At 45.1% G+C, this 24,751-nt stretch overlaps 1 protein-coding gene across 4 annotated transcripts in view; it reads right to left on the bottom strand.

Moving 5' to 3' along the window:
- ARID3B (AT-rich interaction domain 3B) overlaps nucleotides 1–24,751 on the bottom strand; it is a 63,623-nt gene that overhangs the window by 17,017 nt on the left and 21,855 nt on the right. For all 4 annotated transcript variants that reach the window (XM_015142719.3, XM_015142720.3, XM_077939871.1 and 1 more), the window contains exons 3-4: nucleotides 10,188–10,259; nucleotides 9,918–9,990 (exon numbers count right to left, since the gene is read on the bottom strand). In XM_015142719.3, coding sequence (XP_014998205.3) covers nucleotides 9,918–9,990; nucleotides 10,188–10,259 — 145 coding nt within the window. The remainder of the gene's footprint in view (nucleotides 1–9,917; nucleotides 9,991–10,187; nucleotides 10,260–24,751) is intronic.

The following is a 24,751-nucleotide window of genomic DNA, read 5'->3' as shown; positions in this document are numbered from 1 at the left end:
AGGCAGGAGAATCGCTTGAACCCAGGAGGAGGAGGTTACAATGAGCCGAGATCGCATCATTGCGTTCCAGCCTGGGCAACAGAGCGAGACTCTGTCTCAAAACAAAGAAAGAAACAAAAAAAAGATTATGGCTATGACAACTGCATTCAGAGAAACTGGCCAATGAGTCAGAAGGAGGTGGACTGCGGGGTCTTCCCTGCTTTGCCTGCCACTGGGCAGATCTGGCTGGCATCTCCAGGAGGGGAGTGGAAGGCTGGCTGGGCTGGGGCACACCTCATGGGCCTTCTGGCCTGAGCAGTGCATGGCTGGCTGAGTTTCCAGTGCTGTCCGTGCCACTAGTCTCTCAAGACCCAGCAGAACTTCCCCATGGTGTAAGTAGGCCAAACACTCACTGTGATCTTTCCCTGTACCAACTCTTAGATGATTTACTGAATACTGGCTCACTTTGGGACAAAAGAGGCAAAACTATCAAATAACTCAATTTTCCCGTGTGTTAGAAATACCAATAAAAGATTTTGAAGGGGAAGAGGCTGAATTTAATGACAAAAGCAGGCTATTCAAATTAATTGTGACTTTCAAAAACCAGATTCCCTTTCTATGATCGTGGATAATGGGGTATTTATAGAGTATTATAAGGACTATTAAAAATGGAAAAAAACGGCCGGGCGCGGTGGCTCAAGCCTGTAATCCCAGCACTTTGGGAGGCCGAGGCGGGCGGATCACAAGGTCAGGAGATCGAGACCACAGTGAAACCCCGTCTCTACTAAAAATACAAAAAATTAGCCGGGCGCGGTGGCGGGCGCCTGTAGTCCCAGCTACTCAGGAGGCTGAGGCAGGAGAATGGCGGGAACCCGGGAGGCGGAGCTTGCAGTGAGCCGAGATCGCGCCACTGCACTCTAGCCTGGGCGACAGCGTGAGACTCCATCTCAAAAAAAAAAAAAAAAAAAAAAAAGGAAAAAAACTATATATTTTTAACAGCAGCTGGGTCACTTAGAGAGAGAAAAAGATCTGGCCTCAGACAAAGGGCTAATCCAGACACTTAAAGATTTGCATTTTAGACTTTCATTTGGGGATAAAGTTAGAAAATGAAGCCCCAAAGCCTATTTTATCTGAAAAAGACAACATATTTTCATCTACCAGGAAGGTTGTCTAGGACACAGACCATTTACGGCAAGATACAAAGAATATACAAGAAATTGCCGCCACCAAAAGGCAAAGCAATATATGTCATGAACATTTCCTTGCCTGAGATGGATAGATAAGCACACAACAGAAGGAAAAACACTCAAGTTGCACTTTGAAGCATACTAAGCCCTTTTCCCACGGTAAATTCTTTGTATATTCTGAAGATCCAACAATCCATTTGGGAAAACCAAGGTCAGTTTGCAGCCTTGAACAGAACTGATGGGGGCAGGAGGGCAGGTCTACAAGTGAGAGCTTGACAAAACTTGTCTTCCATGTAGCCAGGCAGTTCCTTAGCCTGGTGTGCCCAGATGGGGCAGGGGCAGGAAAAGAGAGCCTTGCTGGAGGGCATTCTGGGCACCTCCTGTGTCCCCCAACCCCTATCCCATCCTGCCTTGACAGATGGCAGCCTCTGTGCCACTCCGAGTTGTCACATCTGCCCTTCCCTATTTCTCTGAGAAACAGCCCTGATCCTGAGATGAAGACCCATCTTGCACATCAGGTTCTTCCCTGTGTTCATCGGCTAGATGCTCAAAAGCACTACTGGAAGGTGGCCTGTGGAGGCAGGCCAGCACCCTCTTGGGGGCAGTGAATGCTGCAGAAGACACAATCCTTGCCTGCTGCCCCAAAGGGGAGTGATGGGGTTGCTGGCTCTAGGGAACAAGTTTCTCAAAGATAAGGCAGGAGAAGCAAAGCACACTGGCTTTGGAGTTAGGAGACTGCATGCTAAGTCTGCTCTGTGGCCTTAGGTGAGTCACTTAACCTTGGTCTGCTTCTTCAGGGTTACAGGTGATAACCTTTGCTCTCTCTACTCCACAGAGCTGGAGCTGAGGGGAGCAGGAGATCAGATAATGGGTTGAAAGGGTTCTGTAATGTGTACGGTATAATAAAAATGCAAGTAACAGTAAAATCACCATTATTGTCATCATCATCCTGACTCTTTAATGAAACCACACTTTTGTTTCACTTCCTAGGGAATAAGAGAACAAGCTTTTCTTCCTCACTGATGAAGGAAAAATGAAATTGTTTATAATAGCCTTTGCTTACTAGACTTAGAAATTAGTCCCTCCCCTTCGGCACTGAAAGACTAAATGGAAAATCTGTGAGGGAATGGTATTTCAGAAACTACCCACAGGGAGTTAAATTAGCCAGACAATTTTATTTAGAACTGTTTTGGCTTTACGTTTGACAAAGAAACACGTTTTTTGTTTGTTTTTTTTGACAGTCTCATTCTGTTGCCCAGGCTGTGGTGCGATCTTGGCTCACTGCAACCTCTGCCCCCCAGGTTCAAGCGATTCTCCTGCCTCAGCCTCCCGAGTAGCTGGAATTGCAGGCATGTGCCACCATGCCAGGCTAATTTTTGTATTTTTAGTAGAGATGGTGTTTCACCATGGTGGCCAGGCTAGTCTCAAACCCCTGGCCTCAAGTGATCCGCCTGCCTTGGCCTCCCAAAGTGCTGGGATTACAGGCGTGAGCCAATGCGTCCAGCCGAAACGTATGTATCTTTTGCACACACAAGGCAAAAGATGAGCCAAAAGGGGCATCACAGTTCTAAAACCTAACTAATCTTTTCTAGAGAAATACTCTGGTGGGAGTAGGGTGGTAGGGGACAATCAAGGGCAAGGTGCTTAACCGAATTTGGCTTCAGTCAGCAAAAGAGGAAATACATTACACAGCAAGGACAGGAGAGAAGCATTTGGTCTCGGAGATTCCTGGTGTCGTTTCACATAATTACTTTGATAGAAAACTGCTAAAGGGGCTTTTCTTCTTTTGATTTTTGTTCATCAAGGGTAGCTCAATAGACACAATCATGGACACACAATACAGACAATAGAAACTTCCAAGACAACTTTAATTGAACCCTCTCATTCTATAGATAAGGAAACTGTGGCCGCCAGAGTGGGGAGGATGTGCTCAAGATGAGGAGAACGAAGGGATGTTAGCCCTGGCTTTGCACTATCAGTCCAGAGCTCTTTCCACCTCCACAGGGCACTGCCTCATGCGACTCCATTCTTCTCAGGCTCCTTTATGGGCAGGCTGCTCTGCTGTTCAGGGAGGGGAGGGGGTCGCCAGGGTGTAAGTCACCCTGGTCTTGCCTAGAAACCAAGGTGCTGAGGGCTGAAAGGCCCATCTGTTGCAGTCAATTCGCCCAAACATGTTAACAAGCGAGAGACACAGCACAAACCAGCAGTTATGGCCTGTCCCTGTCTCCCACTGGACAGCCATTTTATCACCTGCAGCTGCGGTCATTTGGGGCGGCCTGCTGTGTGCTGCCTCCCTCAGAGCCGTCTGCTTCCTCTGTGGGCACAGCCTGCTGTGTCAAAGCTGCCGGTCCCTCTCACAGCCCAGTTGGGTGTCTCCAGGCCTTTGAAACTCAGGCTATTTTCTTTCTTTTCTTTCTTCCTTCCATTTCCCTTTCCCTCTTTTTTTTTTTTTGAGACAAGGTCTCACTCTGTTGCCCAGGCTGGAGTGCAATGGTATGAGCTCAGCTCACTGTAGCTTGACCTTCCAAGCTCAAGTGATCCTCCCACCTCAGCCTCCAAAGTAGCTGAGATTACAGGCGCGTGCCACCACACTCAGCTAATTAAAAAAAAAAAAAAAGTTTTTGTGTAGAGACAGGGTCTCACTATGCTGTCCAGGCTAACTCAGGCTATTTCCAATGACTCCTGTGATATCTATTGCTTATCTTTCATATTAGCTATGGAGGCCAAGTCCCTGAACTGCTGCCGAGGTCTATGAGGCTTTTCCTTGGTCCCAGCTAACAAGATCTGCCTCCTGTGTCCCCCAGACACTCCACAAGTGACAAGTCACAAATGTCTAAGGGCCCTTGGTCTCACCATTCTGTTAAGAACAAAGACAGCCGGGCTCGGTGGCTCACGCCTGTAATCCTATGACTTTGAGAGGCTGAGGCGGGTGGATTACCTGAGGTCAGGAGCTCAAGACCAGCCTGGTCAACATGGTGAAATCCTGTCTCTACTAAAAATACAAAAAAATTAGCCAGGTGCAATGGTGTGCACCTGTAATCCCAGCAACTTGGGAGGCTGAGGCAGGAGAATCACTTGAACATGGGAGGCAGAGGTTGCAGTGAGCTGAGATGGTGCCACTGCACTCCAACCTGGGCTGCAGAGGAAGACTTCGTTAAAAAAAGAAAAAAAAAAAAAAAAAAAAAGACAGGCCAGGTGTGGTGGCTCATGTCTGTAATTCCAGCACTTGGGAGGCTGAGGCACGAGAATCACTTGAACCCGGGATGGGGAGGTTGTGGTAAGCCAAGATTGACCACTGAACTCCAGACTGGGACTCTGTCTCAAAAAAAGGAACAAAGACAGCAAGCTTCACATGATTAAAAGTGTAATCTGAAGCCCAGAACGGTGTGGGCTTCATGCTTGTAATCCCAGCACTTTGGGAGGCCAAGGCAGTTGCATCACTTGAGCCCAGGAGTTCGATACCAGCCTGGGCAACACAAGGGCCTCGTCTCCACATTAAAAAAAAAAAAAAAAAAAAACACAGAAAAATTAGCTGAGTGTGGTGGCGCACACCTCTCAGCCCAGATTCTCAGGAGGCTGAGGTGGGAGGATCACCTGAGCCTGGGGAGGTCAAGGGTGCGGTGAGCCATGATTGTGCCACTATACTCCAGCTTGGGCAACAGAGTGAGACTCTATCTCAAAAATAAATAAGATAATTAATTTTTTTTTTTTTTTTTTTTTTTTGAGACGGAGTCTTGCTCTGTGCCCCAGGCTGGAGTGCAGTGGCGCGATCTCGGCTCACTGCAAGCTCCGCCTCCCGGGTTCACGCCATTCTCCTGCCTCAGCCTCCCGAGTAGCTGGGACTACAGGCGCCCGCCACCTCGCCCGGCTAATTTTCTTGTATTTTTAGTAGAGATGGGGTTTCACCGTGTTAGCCAGGATGGTCTCGATCTCCTGACCTCGTGATCCGCCCGTCTCGGCCTCCCAAAGTGCTGGGATTACAGGCTTGAGCCACCGCGCCCGGCCAATAAGATAATTAATTAAAATAAAGGTGCAATCTGTTCCCACCCCTCTTTTAAAATTTTCTTTTTTTTTTTTTTCTGAGATGGAGTTTTGCTCTTGTTGCCCAGGCTGGAGTACAGTGGTGCGATCTCGGTTCACTGCAACCTCTGCTTCCCGGATTCAAGTGATTCTCCTGACTCAGCCTCCCAAGTAGCTGGAATTACATCTTCTTCTTTTTTCTTTTTTTTTTTAATTATAGGTATGGGGTCAGACTGGGCGCGGTGGCTCACGCCTGTAATCCCACCAGCACTTTGGGAGGCCAAGGCGGGCGGATCACGAGGTCAGGAGTTTGAGACCAGCCTGACCATCATGGTGTGACCCTGTTTCTACTAAAAAAAATACCGAAATTAGCCAGGCATGGTGGTGCATGCCTGTAATCTCAGCTACTGAAGAGGCTGAGGCAGGAGAATTGCTTGAACCTGGGAGGTGGAGGTTGTAGTGAGCCGAGATTGTACCACTGCACTCCAGCCTGGGCGACAGAGCAAGACTCCATCTCAAAAAAAAAAAAAAAAAAAATTATAGGAATGGGGTCTTGCTATGTTGCCCAGGCTGATCTCAAACTCCTGGTCTCAAGTGATCCTCCCACCTAGGCCTCCCCAAGTACTGGAATTATAGGTGTGAGCCCCCATGCCCCACTCCCAATCCTCTTGAATCACTCACTCTAGTTCAGACTACCAGATAAGAGTTTTCTAGGAAGGAGATCGCTGGGAAATAACAACCTCTACACTATCTTCCTGCCTCAGTCTCTCCTTTCTAGCCCAACTACACACTGCCACAACAAGTTTCCTGAAAGCCTACGTTTTGCCTTCAATAACTTAGCTGTATCTATAGACTGAAGTACTAACTTTTTGGGCAAACATAGCCCTTCAGAGTCTGGTGCCAGCTGACCCATCCAGGATGGCCCCTGGCTCTGGGCCACCAACAAGGGTTCTTCCAGCTACACCAGGACCACATGTGTCACAGCATTTTTTCCTCCACCTACATGGTTGGGTCTGATACACTAGAGCCACAGCTCGTCTCAGAGGCTTTCTGTGTACTCCAGCCCAGGGTGAGGTCCCAGCATTCACTCCTGTAGCACTCAGTCACAGGAAACAGTGCTACCTGATATGGCTTGCTCTCATGTACCTGACTGAAGGTAAGATGATTTTCACAAAAAGATTTTTTTTCCTTTTTTGATTTTTTTTTTTGAGACAAGGTCTCACTTTGTTGTCCAGGCTGGAGGGCAGTGGTGTAATGTTGGCTCATGGTGGCCTCCAACTCCCCGGCTTGAGCAATTCGCCCACCTCAGCCTCCCAAGTAGCTTGGGACTACAGGCATGTATCACTTCGCCTGGCTAATTTTGTTTTATTTTTTGTAGGGACAAGGTTTCACTATGTTGCCCAGGCTGGTCTTGAACTCCTGGACTCACCTGATCCTCCCGCCTCAGCCTCTCACAGTGGTGGGATTACAGACGTGAGCCACCACACTCAGCTAAGAGTTTTTCTTGCAGAGAAAATTTTACATCTTTATTCTCTTTCCCATCTTTCCACGCCAGAGAGTCTCAACAGGGGACAATTTTGCCCTCCAGAAGACATTTATGACATCTAGAGACATTTTTGGTTGTTGTGACTGAGGGACTGCTATTGGTATCTAGCGGATAGAGACCATGGATACTGCTAAACATTCTGTAGTAACCAGGTGCGGTGGCTCACACCTGTAATCCCAGCACTCTGAAAAGCCAAGGTGGGAGGATCACTTGAGGTCAGGAGTTCAATACCAGCCTGGGCAACATAGTGAGACCCCATTTCTACAAAACAAAGAAGTTAGCCAGGCATGATGGTGCCTACCTATAGTCCCAGCTACTCAGAAGGCTGAAGCAGGAGAAAGGCTTCAGCTCAGCACTTTGAGGCTGCAGTGAGCTATGATCGCACCACTGCATGCCAGCTGAAGCAACAGAGTGAGACTCTGTCTCAAAACTAAAAACAAAATCCTACAGTGCACAGACAGTCTCCACAACAAAGGGCTATCCATCCCAAAGTCAACAGTGCTGAGGCTGAGAAACCTTTTATTAAAGTAACAAGTAGCAGACAGAACCGTTTCCCTTCTGTTGGTAATGCCAGCAAATAGTGAAATACCTGACATAAGTGCTGAAGACAGGACAAAGATTTACTCAGGACCTGAAGAACCATAAACTGACATTATCAAAGGAAGTCACTCGCTCCTGCTTTGGGTTCACTCAGAAATATACTAGATGGAAATCTGGCAGTCCCAGTTGCCGCAGAACAGCAGGATATGCAGCAAAGACTGCTCTCTACTGCTGACTCTCAATTATGGGGCAGCTGGCTGAAGGACACAGATGCACCCAAACCTCAAGCAGCTTGAATACCCTGCATGTGGCAAGCTGAGCCGGGAAAACCAACAAGACTGCTCGCACAGCAAACATGTCCTGAGCACCTTCCTGCCTGGCCCTGTGCTAGCACTGGGGACGTGAAAGAATGACAAAGTGGTCCTCCTTGAGGAGCTCCTAGTCTAGTGGGGACATATAGTAGTAAACAGTTACTGATCTTCACAATTGACTTGGCTGATCTCACTTCCATTTTCCTTTAAAAATCCTTCAGGGAAGGGAGAAAAACAATGAAGTGGAAAATAAAGCAGTGGAGCTCCACTGCTGATTAAAATCTATATTGCTATGGCAGCCCCTTTGAGACAGGATCAGCTCCTGGGTTTGCACCAGCTGGGCTTGTGGAGCTTGTAAATAATTAAAAGGTAATTGGAAGGGGAGACCAAAGTATTAAGTGGATTTCTCTCTCTCAGGGCAAACGGGGAGGTTCATTGCTGCCAGTCACATTATCTTTCAGGATTTCATATATATACATATATATATATATATATATATATATATATTTTTTTTTTTTTTTTCTTCTTTATTTTTGAATGGAGTCTCACTCTGTTGCCAGGATAGAGTGCAGTGGCAGAATCCTGGCTCACTGCAACCTCCATCTCCCGAGTTCAAGCAATTCTTCTGCCTCAGCCTCCCAAGTAGCTGGAACTACAGGCAGGCGCCACCACACCCAGCTAATTTTTGTATTTTTAGTAGAGACGGAGTTTCACCATGTTGGCCACGATGGTCTTGATCTCTTGACCTCCTGATCCACCCACCTTGGCCTCCCAAAGTGTTGGGATTACAGGCAGGAGCCACTGCGCCCAGCCTCAGGATTATATTCTTGTTTTTTACTGACACATGTAGTTCCAGGTAACAGCTGGAGGAGCAAACTAATGAGGGCTGCTCAGATTGCTTTGATGGGCTTAGAGATTGGGGAAAACCAAGATTCAAAACTTTCGATTGCCTTTTTAAGCAAACCAGCAGTAACAAACATGCTACCAAGAAGGCAATAAGGCTGCCAAAGGTAAAGGAGTGGGAGGAAGGAGGGAAAGAGACAGAAATGAGCTTAGAATATTTAGCTGCTGGGGGCTGCCATTACAGCTTGGCCCAGGATAAAGAGGAAGATTTCATTCTTAAGTCTCAATAAAGTTGTTGACACAGGCACCAAGGGATGCATGATCAGCTGTAACAGGATGCTGAGAACAGGCTACTGGGAGTAGTTCTCTCCTATGGTTTTGTCCTGAGGGTGATTAAGGTGGAGCCACACAGGTTGCTGAAGGCCTTCTCCTAGAGAGGCTGGGGTGCTGGCCATGCATTCTGAGGGCTGACTTGGCTGGTGAACCCATTGCTATGACTGAATACAAAGCCAGGAAGTTGAGTCACTCAGCTCTAAATTCAGTCACACCATAGTCTATAGTGGAGATGGCTCTTGGGTATGTGCAGGGAGTGAGGACAGAAGGAAAGAGAATTGGGAGGGTGCGTTATAAAGCAGATGGCGGCTGGGCACAGTGGCTCATGTCTATAATCCCAGTACTTTGGGAGGCCAAGACAGGTGGATCACTTAAGGTCAGGATTTTGAGACCAGCCTGGCCAACATGGTGAAACCCCATCTCTAGTGAAAAAAAAAAATACAAAAATTAGCCAGCCATGGTGGTGGGCACCTGTAGTCCCAGCCACTTGTGAGGCTGAGGCATGAGAATTGCCTGAACACGGGAGGCAGAGGTTGTAGTGAGTTGAGATCATGCCACGGCACTCCAGCCTGGGCAACAGAGTGAGACTCTATCTCAAAAAAAAAAAAAGCAGACGCCTATGTACCTGACCGTTAAACTGCAGGAATGTTCTAACCAAGCCAGCAAATACAAACATCAAAAGTCAATGGGTAAGAAGAAAGTGTTGGCCTTTCCTTTCCAAGGATCATTTCAGACCTTTCCAAAATATCCTGAGGGGCCTCTATTCTTTCACTTACCTTTCTCAGTCTCCATGAGACTAGATACGCCAACAAGAAGCCTTACATGCTAGATTAAGTGAAGTCCAGGGTAGCTTTAAGGCTTAAAAAAGGCATATTTGAATTTGAAGTGATTCCAGAGACCAGTTAATTGGAAGAAGAGACACAAAATCAGGCAGGGCCAAATGTGGACGATCATTCCATCTACTTTGCGCCAACGCCTTCTCTGTCCTCTTCAATCTGGCTATCAGTTATTTGGCTAAATCCAGAACCAACTGGCAGTAAATGCCTCTTGTCCTCCTGGATGAAGATTAGTGGTCCAGGATGTTTAACAGTGATTAGCACACAGTAGGCACTCTATCAGTATTCCCTGAATTGGAACGATGAGTAGATGCACACTCACCCCTCTTCTGCATAAAGACGAAGAGGTCATCCAGGAACTCTTTCCTTTCAGGATCACCGTCCAGTTCATACAGCTGCAATCCCAATCCCCCAAGAAAAACACACAATGAAAAATTCCATCTGCTGAAGTCTTATACCAGTTACACTATGGCCATCTGAATCACTACAAATGCAACTCACTGGCTACTTTGGTCCTTATTTCTTGGGAAGCAGCTATAACAAGCCACTGCAGAACTGCCCCTGTCTATATCACAAAGGAAATATTACAGACCTTGGCAAAATCTCGAGAGATCTCTCTTCCCCGGCCTCCATCTGCATCATCACTCCAGGCCAAACCACCATTCTAAAAGGGAACAAAACACAAAGTTGAGAGGGGCAAAGGAAGAGAAAGAGTTAGGACGGAGGGCAAGGCAATCATTTAGGGCAAAGATGAAGACACTTAGCAATTGTGCTATCCTCACTCATACTATAAAAGACACCTCAGAAGACTAAATCTGCCACCCTTACAGGGACATCTTTTTTTTTTTTTTGCTTTCGATTTGGTTCCAAAATAAAGAGGGAATCGGGTGGAAGAATCTTCTTCATTTGTTGGAGAAGGGTGGGTGTCATTTATACTTGATAATCCTGGAAGAGGAAGACACAAAGGCCCACGTTGCTTAGAAGGGGCTCATTCCTAGCTGATCCTCAGAAGCCATCACTCTGAGATGCACCACTTTCCTGCAGACTGGGAAGATACCTCACCTGGTTTCCTACACAACACTCTAAGTGATAAGGGTCAAAGCAAGCAGCACATACATCCTGAAGTTGGTCTCTTAGCCAAGCCTCACCATTCAAAACCCTAAGCCGCATGGCAAGAATTCATGGTGATACGAGGGCCACCATGGCCTGAGATTGTTCCCAAGGTACAGACTCTGTGCCACTAGGGCGAGAGTTCATTTTTATTAGAGAAACAATGAAAATCTAAGCCCATCTTGAGTGAATGGGTTGAAGCAACACCATTCAACTAAATAGGAAGGAATGGCAAATATTCTTTAACCTTGCTTCCCATCTTTATTCAGTCCAGTAACTCTTTTTTTTTCTAAGATGGAGTTTCGCTCTTGTTGCCCAACTGGAATGCAATGGTGCGATCTCAGTTCACTGCAACCTCCACTTCGCGGGTTCAAGCGATTCTCCTGCCTCAACCTCTTGGGTAGCTGGGATTACAGGTGCATGCCACCACGCCCGGCTCACTTTTTTTTTTTTTTTTTTGTATTTTTAGTAGAGATGGGGTTTCACCATACTGGCCAGGCTGATCTCCAACTCCTGACCTCAGGTGATCTGCCCACCTCGGCCTCCCAAAGTGCTGGGAATACAGGCATGAGCTACTGTGCCCAGCCAAGTCCAGTAACTCTTATTCCTCCAATCAGGTATCTCTTCAGCGGAAAGCCTTTCCTTCAACCATGGCTATACTAAGTACTCTAGAAGCAATCTCTGTTCACTTCTAGCTTAGATTTTTAACATATTACTTGGAAAGTATCTGTCATCCCCACCATATGGTAATCTCCTTGAGAGCAAAGGTGTCTTATTTATCTTTGTCCTCAGGCACATAGCACATTGCCTGGTACACCAATTAAGTACCTCTTCAAAAAATATACAGATACCTTACAGGGGGTTCAAAAAGTCTTTGTGCTAGTGAGGGTATGAACTCTCACAGGAGAACTCTGTTGTTCACCCCGACCCACCGGTCAGTGGAGGTCCCACACCAAATCTGTCATACTCATTTCTCCCATAGGACCACGGGCGCATGCGCACCATGCCACCCAGCTGCCCGGGGTATGTATGTGGTGAGGAAAGGACATGTGGAGCTGGGGAGCAGTGGTTTCTTGGGAGAACATTCTTTGGACTACTCAGGAATCTTCTTCTAAAACCATGTCAATGAAATAAAAGCTTGGTTGAATTCCATTCTCTTCCACCTTCCCCTTTAATAAAGCTTGTCTGAAAGGAGAAGGCATTATGCAGTTATATTTTGGGGCCATACTTTGCTTCACCTATTCAAAGTGGGCTCTGAGATGCAGACCCACTTTCTGATAGCAGCAGTCTGGCACACAGTGATGTAAGTATAATCAAGAAGTGACACTCTGTCAGTTAAAATGAAACAGACTACACCAAACTGTTTCTCTGCTTATCTAGTAAAAGACGTGTGTACGGAACTGCTCGGTAAATGCTGTCTGACCGTGCACTCATCATCTCCCAAGGCAGACATTGTTGGATCCCTTCCTACAGTACCTTCAGCTGAGGGGAGCCAATAACCAAGTGGGAGGAACATTGTTTAGAAAGAAAAAAAAGCTAAAGCTCATCCCACATTGTAATTACAGTCACCCTAAATCTGGTGTCATCTGGTGGCAACTAGCACAATGAATAATCAAGATGAATTATGCCTGTCAGGTCAGCAAAACCAGAGAGAGTTACATTCCCCCTTTCAAAGGATGCAGTAGGTTGCCCTAATGCCCAGTGATTTTGTTTGAGCCAGTAATTCCTGCTGGAAAGTCAATTATCCCGGGAGCCCCTATCGGCTGAAAGACATTTAATGGGGGATCATTGCCGCTTCTGTTATGTCAGCTGTTTACTGCGGCAGCTCAATTCCCAACTCTCTGGCCAGAGCTCTGAAGCTGATCTTGTTCACAGAAGGATTCTTTCTCTATCAGTCATCAAGAGAGATGAAAGCACCACTTTTTTTTTTTTTTTTTTGCTAATTATAGTAACTTCCAAGCACTCTGAATGCTCACTCAAAAACTATTTAACACTCAGTTGGGTGGAAAGGGTGGAATCCACAACCTAAAAAGTCAGACAGGGCTTTCCACAGCAGGAGAGCAGTGTGAAAACAAGCACGCTGCTGTGACCACTATGTGACTATGTGTGAAAATAAACACCCAAGTGTGAGCGCTCGGCTCCAGGCACGGAGAATGCCTTGGTAGGATGGGGGCTGGGGCCGGTAGGGTCCTCTTGATTTCTCCAGCTTTGTCCAACCTGCAAGAGAATCCGAGCAGTAGGATGGTGAGGCCTTGCACAGAGCCCACTAAGTGTGACCCACTTAGCTTGAAATGCCTTCAGCTTGGTGACCACAGAGATCAGGAAGACTTGCCAGAGCAGGAAAGAAATGAGACACCGAACTCTGAGTAATCCCACTGTTGGACCCATTCCACAGATAGGAACTGTCAGTTACTCTATTTAAAGAAAATGTGGGGAAAATAGTTGCCCAGAGAGGAGGTATTTTCTTTTGTCCAGCTCCAAGGCAAGGATGCTCCATTCAGCTGGGGCTGATGGAAAAATGTCCAGCGTGCATTCATTCTTTGTCTTAAGGCAGTTAAACTTTGATCCTGCTTCACAGGATTTTCTGGTTGAGGTGAGAGTAATTCCTGAGCCCTGCCTGCCTTTCACAGTCTAGCAGAGCCTCCTGCCTCTGCCCAGCAGGCAGATTCAATGCCTTTCTCCTCTGGGCTCTATCACCTTTGTTCAGTTACTTGTCTGTCTCCAGCCCTGAGCGCATAGAAAGCACTGACCGGCTGGGCATGGTGGCTCTTGCCTATAATTCCAGCACTTTAAGACCAACCTGGGCAATATAGGAAGACTCTTTCTCTCTCTCTCTCTCTCTTTTTTTTTTTTTTGAGACAGTCTCTCTATTGCGTAGGCTGGAGTGTAGTGGCATGATCTTGGGTCACGGCGACCTCCACCTCCCAGGTTCAGGCAATTCTCCTGCATCATCCTCCTGAGTAGCTGGGACTACAGGTACATGCCAGTATGCCTGGCTAATTTTTGTATTTTTGGTAGAGGTGGGGTTTTGCCATGTTGGCCAGGCTGGTAAGAGAGACCCCATCTCTACCAAAATAATAATAATAATAATAATAATAATAATAATAATAATAAAAAAATAAAGAGGGAGCACTGACACATCTGCTAAAAGACAGAGATGGGCTCCCCCGTGGGATCTCCAACCCCACAGCTCCTCTGTCTTCCCCTCCCCCTTTCACTGGGTGGGTTATAGGCTTAACCAGTTATTTTCTTGGTTCTTAACTCTGATCAACTGTTGTGAAACATGGTCACTTATGCAATTCAAGTTTGTGTGCAGTAGCTTTCTCGGCTTATCAATAGGGTATGGGTGTGACTACTAGAAAATTATCAGCCCAGAAATAATTTTTTCTCGGATGCTGACTGTGGCTGACTGAGACTGTAATGGTGGAAGAAAGCAGGGAACAGAGGCAAATGGAGTGTGGGGAAAACAAACTCAAAAAGAGACAGCTCAACATTTTAGGGATCAAAAGAGGTTGATGAGGAAAGCATTTCGGTTGAAGGCTTGCTGCACGCAAGTTTAACCTGCCCAGGGAACAGACTTTGTTACACCATCAGCAGCAGGCAGCAGTATTATATAGCCCAGAAATGTGTGTGGGAAGTCAACAGTAGCCAGAGTGGCCACTTACTGCCATTTACAGCCTTCTCAGCCTCTCCTACTTGAGAACTGTCTTTTAACATCTTTGATCTCTCCAGGAGCTCACAGGAAACTGATAGTTTGCTCCCAAATACACACCCAAGACTAGCTTTGGCTACTATACCTACATTCAGCTAATTTTCCCCAGGAAAAGAAGGTGGGGGGAAAGGGAAAAGGTAGCAGAAATCTAGTGTTTGTGTGCCTTCTGCATAACAAGGATTGTACCAGGAGCCTTACAAGCATTTTCTCACTTAATTCTATAATGTAGAAGTGGTTATTTTAGAAATGGGAAAACAATGGCTCAAAGAGCTCAAATAACCCGCTCAGAGCTTCTTAGTGACAGTGCCAGGATGTAAACCTAGGTCTGTTTGGCTCTCTCTGTTACACCATGCTGACTTGTAGTTGGAAAGAATAATACTAAGTGTTCTGGGTAGGGAGATCAGGAAGGGAGAAAGGAAGAAAAAGAAGTGAGAATAAAATCCTCTGTCCATAGATTCCTGAAATGCCCAGGTCACAGCACTGGGCAGCTCCTATCAATGGGAGATTCTTTTATTCCTTGCTTTATCTCATGGCTTCACCTGGGCACTTTAGCCAAATGAAAAGCAACCCTCACACAATGCTTGCCCAGGAGAGTTATCTGGCAGTTCTGAAATAAGAATTGCTAACTTTTTACCTCCCTCCAAAATAGACCATTCAAGTAGAATGAGCCCCATCTTCCCCCAGAAGACAGAGGATCAGGGGAGAGGGAGAGAGAAAGAGAGAAGAGGGCTACACCTCTGAATGGACCAGAGGAAGATGGCAGCTTACACCGTGACACGTACACACACGCCTTCAAAAATAATGAATCAAGGTCCAACCTGACTGCTACTCAAAATTAGAATAATGCTTCCCCAGCATCTCAACCCTGGAACCCATTTCAACAGCATACAGGAGAAATAAACAGACTCACTATCTTTGAAAATCTAAAGCTAGTGAGTGAAAAGAAACTAGGCTTTTTCCTCCTTTCTTTCTAAAGCCCCAGAGGGCACAACTAGGGTGATAGGCAGAAGTTACCTGAAGGAAGATTTCAGGTCTACAGAAGGACTTTTTTTTAAAACAATTAGGACTGCCTGGTAATGGAGTGAGCTTCCCAGGAGGTGGGCAGTTTGCTGTCTCTGGACGACCATCTGTATGGCATGTCATGATGCAGAATCCAACATGAGACAGGGTTGGAGGAGATGGTCTCTAGGGTCCCTTTCTGTCCTGAGAAGCAAAGACCTGATGACAAGTTTATTCAACACAGATTTCCTGAGACCCTACTCCAGGTAGGGCATTGTACAAGGTGCTGAGAATACCACTTAAAAAAAAGAGTTCCCACCACTGGGAGTCCACCATGAAGTTGGAAAAACAAACCGAACACATATAGCATATAATTGCAAGACAACAAACAGGAAAACCCAGGGTGCTCAGGAGGTAGAAGAAAAGGCTGGGTGGCTTAGAGGTGGAGGTTAAGCTGGTCTTGAAGAATGGGTTGAAGGGAGATTTACAGTTTAAATGAGCATGGAGTGGGGGATAAACAAGGCATGTTTTGACAGGGAGGATATAAGGACAGAAAGTCTGAATAGTTAAGGTTGAAAGGGGCTGTGAGATGCCTTGAATACCAGAAGGAAATTTAAACTCTGAACTGTGAACAGTGGGGAGGCAGTGGATGTTTTCTGGACAGAAAAGCACATGATTAAATCAATGTTTTAGATTGTTTAGTGGCACATTTTAGTTGAAAAAAAAAAAAAAAACAGAAACATACAAATGTATAAAGACACCTAATTGGATTGGAATCACGGGGGATTTTCACTTTTCCTTTTTTTTTTTTCATTATATTCATTCATGTACAAACATTTGATCACCTAGAATTTACCAGTTACGGTAAAAGGTTCTGAAGGAGAAACAAGAAGACAGATGATCACCTCATGGAGCTTACTGTCTAATGGAGAGACAGCGAGAGACAATTACAAAACACAATTATGCTCATTTTGTTTTATTTTAAAAAACTATACTTTCTAGATTAATCTGAACCATTTGTCACAACTTATCATTTGCTTTCCATCCTACAATGATTTGGAACCAGGCTGCACTGAAATCATAGAAAATTTCTCATAGAACTGATACCTTCACATTATTTATTTAGTCTTTCTTTTTTTCTTTTTTGAGACGGAGTCTCACTCTCTCATTCAGGCTGGAGTGCAGTGTTGCAATCTGGGCTCACTACAACCCCCGCCTCCCTGGTTCAAGTGATTCTGGTGCCTCAGCCTCCCGAGTAGCTGGGATTACAGGCACATGCCACCATGCCCAGCTAATTTTTGTATTTTTTTTTTTAGTAGAGTCAGGGTTTCACCATGTTGGCCAGGCTGGACTCAAACTCCTGACCTCAGGTGATTTGCCCATCTCAGCCTCCCCAAGTGCTGGGATTACAGGTGTGAGCCACTGCGCCCGGCCTATTTAGTCTTTGAATTACAAGTAAGAAAGTAGTATGATTTTTCATTTAATCAAAAACATGTTTAATGCCCCTCAGTAATGACTTGTAATGCTGACAGATTTTGTAAATGGTATTGAAAAATTTAGAGGGAAAGGCTGCACTGGGGGTAGGTGACTGCGCAGTAGCCCAAGTTGAGAATGTGGGACTGGGGGAGATGGAGAGTAGCAGAACCAGGGAGAAATAAGTGCCATAAATAGAGAATCAGCTGGATCTGGATTGAGGGGATGAAAGAGAAAGAGAAAGATTAATCTGAATTCTTACAGTGAGAAAGGTATGTTCTGATGCAAACAGAGGCTGGACAGGGGATCAAGTAGGAAGCCTTTAAACACTAATGAAAACAGACCACTGCCCAGGGAGGTGGGGTGACAAAACCAATCTCACAGCCCTGGAAGAAGCCAGGTTATGAAACTTGGCAGCAGGAGAAGCCAAAGGCTTACTGCCAATGAGAAGAAAGGGGTAGATTTAACGAAGGTCTCCTGATCCAAGAAGGCTACCTTGGACCTTTTCTTTTTACTGACATAAAAAAAAAAAAAAAAAACAAAAAACCGACCATGCCTCTAAGATCTTAGGAGCCAGCCCTGCATTCCTTAGAGCTGTACCTCCCCAGAGACAGAAGCGCCTGACTTTAAAAGCAATTAAGTATCTAGGCTATTTTAGGATTACTCCTTGACCACCTGGAATATCTTATTAAAGCACAGCTCAGATGTCCAAAGCAATTTTAGTTCCCATACCTCATTCCTCCCCAAGGCAAGGGTTAACCCTTCCTTAGAGTTTAAAGCCCAGGGGCTAAGCTAACAAGTCTTCACTTGGGTTCCTGATATTTTGGAACCTCTCAGAAACTGCCCTGTCCTTAAATCACCATTGCGCATACTGACAACTTTTATAGAGATTCTTGAGAGTTCTCTGAAGACACAGAACAGGGTGCGGTGGCTCACACCTGTAATCCCAGCACTTTAGGAGGCTGAGGCGGAAGGATTGCTTAAGCCCAGGAAACATATTGAGACTCCATCTCTACAAAATTTTAAAAAAATTAAAAATTAGCTGGGCATGGTGGTACATGCCTATAGTCCCAGCTACTTGGGAGGATGCAGTGGGAGGATCGCTTGAGCCTGGGAGGCTGAGGTTGCAGTGAGATACAATTGTACCACTACACTCCAGCCTGGGCAACAAGGCAAAGACCCTATTTCAAAAAAATAAAAAATATTAATTAATTTTTTAAAAAGACAGAACGATAATGTGTCTATTCTCTATAAATCAAATAGATTATGAATCCCAAGGTCAAGGATTTAAGCAAATTCCTAGGACCTGAACCTCAAAGTAATCATTAGAAAATCACTAGACTTCAGGCCAGGCATGGTGGCTCATGCCTGCAATCCCAGCACTTTGGGAGGCTGAGGCTGAGGCGGATCACTTGAGACCAGGAGTTTGAGACCAGCCTGGCAACATGGTGAAACCCCGTCTCTACAAAAAAATTCAAAAATTAGCTGGGCATGGTGGCGTGTGCCTGTAGTCCAAACTACTTGGGAGGCTGAGATAGGAGGACTGCTTGAGCCTGAAAGATGGAGGCTGCAATGAGCCATGATTGAACCACTGCACTCCAGCCCAGGTGACAGAGTGAGATCCTGTCTCAAAAAGAAAAAGAAAAAGAAAAAGAAAATCATTAGACTTCAAAGGGGCTGATCCCAAGCTCATGGATGCCAACTAACTGCTCCAAAATACAAAATGTAACTAAAGCATTTGGGCTGACTGTGGCTGTTGTTGTTTTCAATAAGCAACAAATAAACTAGCTTATCGCTGGCCAGATCCATGGCTCTGCAGGCATTACGTGTACCACATTTGTGACTGCTCTACTGCTGGCCTGATTAATGATGTAATGTTAAAAATCCAATTCTCAGATCTTGGTATGAAGAAAAGAAAAAACACTCTTTGCCCTCATATCAGTTTTAACTGATTTCAGGAGGTAATGAGACATGCACAAGGCATAATGGGCAGGATTACAGGAGAATCCTAAGAGGGGAGGGGAGCCCCAGGAAGTAAAACAGATACTGTTATAAGCAACACTGTTGGACTACAAAACCCTCTTGATAAGATCAGGATTAGTGCTCTTAACTAAACCGCTCAGGCCTTAGAAGCACTAGAGTTATAATTATCAGATGCACACCTTCCGCTGTCAGGTAACTTTAGCAGGAACCAGAAAGAGCCTTCCCACCTCTTACTAGCAGTAGAGATCAATTCAAACTCAGTGGCTTGGAAAAGAGCTAAAGGACACTTCTTCGATTAAGCTGTAGAAAGGGGGCAGAGTAGGGGAGGAAGAGAGGGCAGCGGTCCCACCTTTCCACTAGGCACAGAATCACCCCATGCAATGATCAAGAAGATTTCCCAGAAACAGGTGTTCCTACAAAAGGAGCCACAAAAACTAAAATGCATTGTTGGTGATGAGGACACCCTGATGCCAAGGCATGAACTGGCCCAGCCAAGTCCAAGTCTGAGAGCCACAGAGGTAAGTCACTCCTTTTCTCTGCAGAATCTGACTTGGCAGCACTATGGCTTACTCCAACCCTTGAGCTACCACCTGAACTTCCACAATGGTTGCTGACATCCATTCACACCACAGAGGCTCCACTCAGAGTTGCATAAAGTCAGAGCTGGAGAGCCCAACACAAGAACACTTCATTGGACCCACAGGTGACAGAAAGGAAACAGACCTAAGAGGTTGGGAAACTTGCCCAAAAGTTTCATAAAACTTTTTTCCCCCCAAACAACACATTTTAAATGTATAGGAAGAACATTTTTAAAAATTGCTATCATAAGTTACTTTATAAAGTCAAAAAATCCCTCTTTTATTTTCAAATTTGGGATTCCACAAGTTTGGGTGTCCTCAGGCAGAACACAGTCACAGTTTGTGTTTAAAATCATTCACAGGGCCGGGCGCGGTGGCTCAAGCCTGTAATCCCAGCACTTTGGGAGGCTGAGACGGGCGGATCACGAGGTCAGGAGATCGAGACCATCCTGGCTAACACGGTGAAACCCCGTCTCTACTAAAAATACAAAAAACTAGCCGGGCGAGGTGGCGGGCGCCTGTAGTCCCAGCTACTCAGGAGGCTGAGGCAGGAGAATGGCGCAAACCCGGGAGGCGGAGCTTGCAGTGAGCTGAGATCCGGCCACTGCACTCCAGCCCGGGCTACAGAGCAAGACTCCGTCTCAAAAAAAAAAAAAAAAATAAATAAATAAAAATAAAATAAAATCATTCACAGATTTTTCAGAGCTTCTCCTAAGGCTTCCTCCAGGTCCACACCCCCATCCCAGGATGCTACTATGGTATACACATTCCTTCTCTGATGACAACTGTCTCTATGCCACCTGCCACCTCTACCAGGCTGAGGCTCTCTCACATGGGGATAGTGACTGACTCCTCTGTGAGGCTGGTGCATCAAGCACAGGGCCTGACAGATGGTCGAGGCTCAAATGAATGTTGGTACCTGAAGAACAAGCCAACGGGAATAAACTTAGGAGACTCAGCACAAGCTAAGTGAGGAATCTGGGTGGGGGAAATCAGAACACACTTAAAAGAAGGTGGGCTGCTAGTTCTAAATGACAACCCTAGAAAGGGGTTCTAGAAGGCAATATAAGTCATTTCCTAAAGATAGCAGGTAAATTTTAAGGCCCAAGAGATAAACATAAGAATTTGTGTTTTTAAAAAAGGGGCCCATGATTCATATGTAAAATTAGCAAAGTTTCAAAAAATGATAATTTTCAATGACAACAAGGGTTGGTACAATAGGATCTCCCATATTTCCATACTGGAAATATAAAATAGTATGACCTTTCTGGAAAGTCACTTGCCTTAAAATGCCTATCACAATAAAAACAGCAGCAGCAACAACTAATAATTGAGTACAGATGCTCCTCAACTTATGATGGGGACCAGGTGAGGTGGCTCGTGCCTGTAATCCCAGCACTCTGGGAAGCCATGGTGAGAGGATTGGTTGAGAATGGGAGTTCCAAGTTGTAGTGAGCAGCAATCACACCACTGCACTCCCACCTGGGCGACAGTGAGATCCTGTCTCAAAAAACAAAAAAACACTTATGATGAAGTTAACAACCCAATATACTCACCAGAAGTTGAAAATATTGGGCCGGGCACGGTGGCTCATGCCTGTAATCCCAGCACTTTGGGAGGCCAAGGTGGGTGGACCACCTGAGGACAGGAGTTCGAGACTAGTCTGGCCAACATGGTAAAACCCCATCTCTACTAAAAATACAAAATTAGCTGGGTGTGGTGGCAGATGCCTGTAATCCCAGCTACTCGGGAGGTGGAGGCAGGAGAATTGCTTGAACCTGGGAGGCAGAGGTTGCAGAGAGTCAAGATTGTGCTGTTGCACTCCAGCCTGGGCGACAGAGCGAGACTTCATCCCGGAAAAAAAAAAAAAAAATACCGTTGTCGGAAAAGTATTTAATACACCTAGCCTACTGAACATCATAGCTTAATCTAGCCTGCTTTTTTTTTTTTTTTTTTGAGACAGAGTCTTGCCCTGTTGCCAGGGCTGGAGTGCAACCTAGCCTACCTTAAACGTGCTCAGAACACATATATTAGCCTACAGTTAGGCAAAGTCATTTAATACAAAGCCTATTTTATTTTATTTTATTTTATTATTTTTTTTTTTTTTTGAGACAGTCTCGCTCTGTCGCCCAGGCTGGAGTGCAGTGGCGCGATCCTGGCTCACTGAAAGCTCCGCCTCCTGGGTTCACGCCATTCTCCTGCCTCAGCCTCCCGAGTAGCTGGGACTACAGGCGCCCGCCACCGCGCCCGGCTCATTTTTTTTTTGTATTTTTAGTAGAGACGGGGTTTCACCGTGGTCTCGATCTCCTGACCATCACTTGTGATCCGCCCGCCTCAGCCTCCCAAAGTGCTGGGATTACAGGCGTGAGCCACCGCGCCCGGCACAAAGCCTATTTTATAATAACGTGTTGAGTATCTTGTAATTTACTGAATACTACAATGAAAGAGGAAAAACAGAATAGTTGTATGGGTACTTGAAGTAGTTTCTACTGAGTGTGTATTGCTTTTGTACCACCATAAGGTTGAAAAATAGTAAGTTGGCCGGGCGCGGTGGCTCAAGCCTGTAATCCCAGCACTTTGGGAGGCCGAGACGGGCGGATCACGAGGTCAGGAGATCGAGACCATCCTGGCTAACACGGTGAAACCCCGTCTCTACTAAAAAATACAAAAAACTAGCCGGGTGAGGTGGCGGGCGCCTATAGTCCCAGCTACTCGGGAGGCTGAGGCAGGAGAATGGCGTGAACCCGGGAGGCGGAGCTTGCAGTGATCTGAGATCCGGCCACTGCACTCCAGCCTGGGCGACAGAGCAGGACTCCGTCTCAAAAAAAAAAAAAAAAAAAAAAAAAAAAGAAAAATAGTAAGTTGAACCATCTTAAGTCAGGGACTCTGCGCCAACTACCTGCCAGGCACTATTCCAGCATTTTATGTGTATTGACATTTAATCCTCAACACAGTGCTCTGAAGTGGGTACTATTACTATCCCTACTCTTCAGTTCAGAAAACCAAGGCACAAGGAAGTGAGTGACTTGGTTATAAAGTGACCAAATGGTAGAGTTGAGAATCAATTGCAGGCAGGGCAGCTTTAAGTCCCTGCTTATAACTAGGTCACTTTCTTAGTCTCCTCCTGATCTTATAATTCTGGTCTATGACTCTATCCTAAGGAAATAACTAGAAATACAGTATAATTTTATTTATAAGAGTAAAAAATTAAAAGCAGTCTAAATGTCTGACATTAAGGGAATGGACAACACATGAAGGTGCTATCCATGTGATAAAACATTATGCAGCCATTAAAAATCATTAAAAATAGCAACACTCTTTGAACACACTTGATTCCTATTCATTCTATTCATCCTTCTCATTCATTCTAGATATAGTAAAGAGCTATTATTAAAAATACAGAGAAGAATATTTTTTGTAACCTTAGGGAAAGGCCTTCTCAAGTATGACAGAAACCATAAAGAGAAAAATCAATAAATTTAGCTACATCAAAATTTTAAACCCCTACTTGATTAAAGAACCACACATCAAGTTGAAAGGCAAACTATGGGCTGGGCACGGCAGGTCACACCTATAATCCCAACCTATAATCCCAGCACTTTGGGAGGCTGAAGCACAAGGACTGCTCGAGCCCAGGAGTTTCATAAACATATGAAAAGACAGCAAAAATAAAAGGACTAATAATAACTAATGTTGACAAGGGTTTGGGAAAATATATTACCGGTAGCAAAGTGGAGTAATATCTTTGAGGGTGATTTAATAGTATATATTGAAAAGCTAGGCCGGGCGCGGTGGCTCAAGCCTGTAATCCCAGCACTTTGGGAGGCCGAGACGGGCGGATCACGAGGTCAGGAGATTGAGACCATCCTGGCTAACACGGTGAAACCCCGTCTCTACTAAAAAATACAAAAAAAAAAAAAACTAGCCAGGCGAGGTGGCAGGCGCCTGTAGTCCCAGCTACTCGGGAGGCTGAGGCAGGAGAACGGCGTAAACCCGGGAGGCGGAGCTTGCAGTGAGCCGAGATCGCGCCACTGCACTCCAGCCTGGGTGACAGAGCCAGACTCCGTCTCAAAAAAAAAAAAAAAAAAAAAAAAAAAGAAAAGCTAATATATACATAGACACCTAATCAACATCTAAAATAATCTATCCCACCACAGAAATATATACACCAGGGCATAGGGTTACACACACTACACACACATACACAAGTACATTCACACTCATATTCTGTGACTGCACACTTCAGTCAGTAAACACACAGAAACAGTCCTAGAAGCTGATTCACTCCTACTTGTGGGGTATAAGGACACAGGACAGGCAACAGGACACCATGGTATTTTTTTAACTACAAATTTTTACTCTATATTTTTCTATATTGTTTTAATTTTCATGAACACCTATTCATACCCTTTATGTGATTTTAAATAATTATAAAAACACGAAAAATAGATCTTCATGAACACTCATGGAGGACTGCCAGAACACTGAGTACAAAAGCAAGTGGTAGAACAGACAAAATACACTTGTGAAAAGAAAACACTCTAAAAAGGTGTAGACCAAACTGTTAACAATTACACCTGAAGAGTCGGACTTTTATTTCATACGTTTCCATATTTCTAAAGTTATTTGAGTTATTACTTCTGTAATATAATTTGAAAACTAAAATATTTTAAAATAATACTTTAAATTGCTCATGGCCTGTTAGGTGATAAAAGTTAAGCACGAAATTGTATATAATTTTTTTTTTTTTTTTTTGAGACAGAGTCTTGCTCTATTGCCCAGGCTGGAGTGCAGTGGTGCAATCGTGGCTCACTGCAACCCCGATCTCCCAGATTCAAGCGATTCTCCTGCCTCAGCTTCCTGAGTAGCTGGGATTACAGGTGTGTGCCACCACTCAGGCTAATTTTTTTTGTGGTTTTGTATGTGTGTCTGTGTGTGTGTGTTTGTGGTTTTTTTTTTCTTTTGTAGAGACAGGGTTTCACCACATTGCCCAGGCTGGTTTTGAACTCCTGGGCTCAAGCCATCCACCTGCCTTGGCCTTCCAAAGTGCTGGGGTTACAGGTGTGAGCCACTGCACCCAGCCTGTATATAAAATTTAAAACTATATCCATAGTAGGCATTTTTCTCTAACACACAAAGAAAATACAACGAATGATTATAGTTATATTAAATCTAAGTTACGTGGCTGTAGTGATTATACTTTCTTCTTTACAAATTTTTATATTTTCCATGTTTTCTAAAATGAGCCTGTATTACCTTGACAATCAGAAAAAATTATAAAAAATCATTTGTAGAGTAATA

The sequence above is a fragment of the Macaca mulatta genome, chromosome 7 (genome assembly GCF_049350105.2).
Source record: "Macaca mulatta isolate MMU2019108-1 chromosome 7, T2T-MMU8v2.0, whole genome shotgun sequence".
NCBI lineage: Eukaryota > Metazoa > Chordata > Mammalia > Primates > Cercopithecidae > Macaca > Macaca mulatta.
The sequence above is the reverse complement of the archived record's forward strand: the minus strand, read 5'-3'. Positions and strand labels throughout refer to the sequence as shown.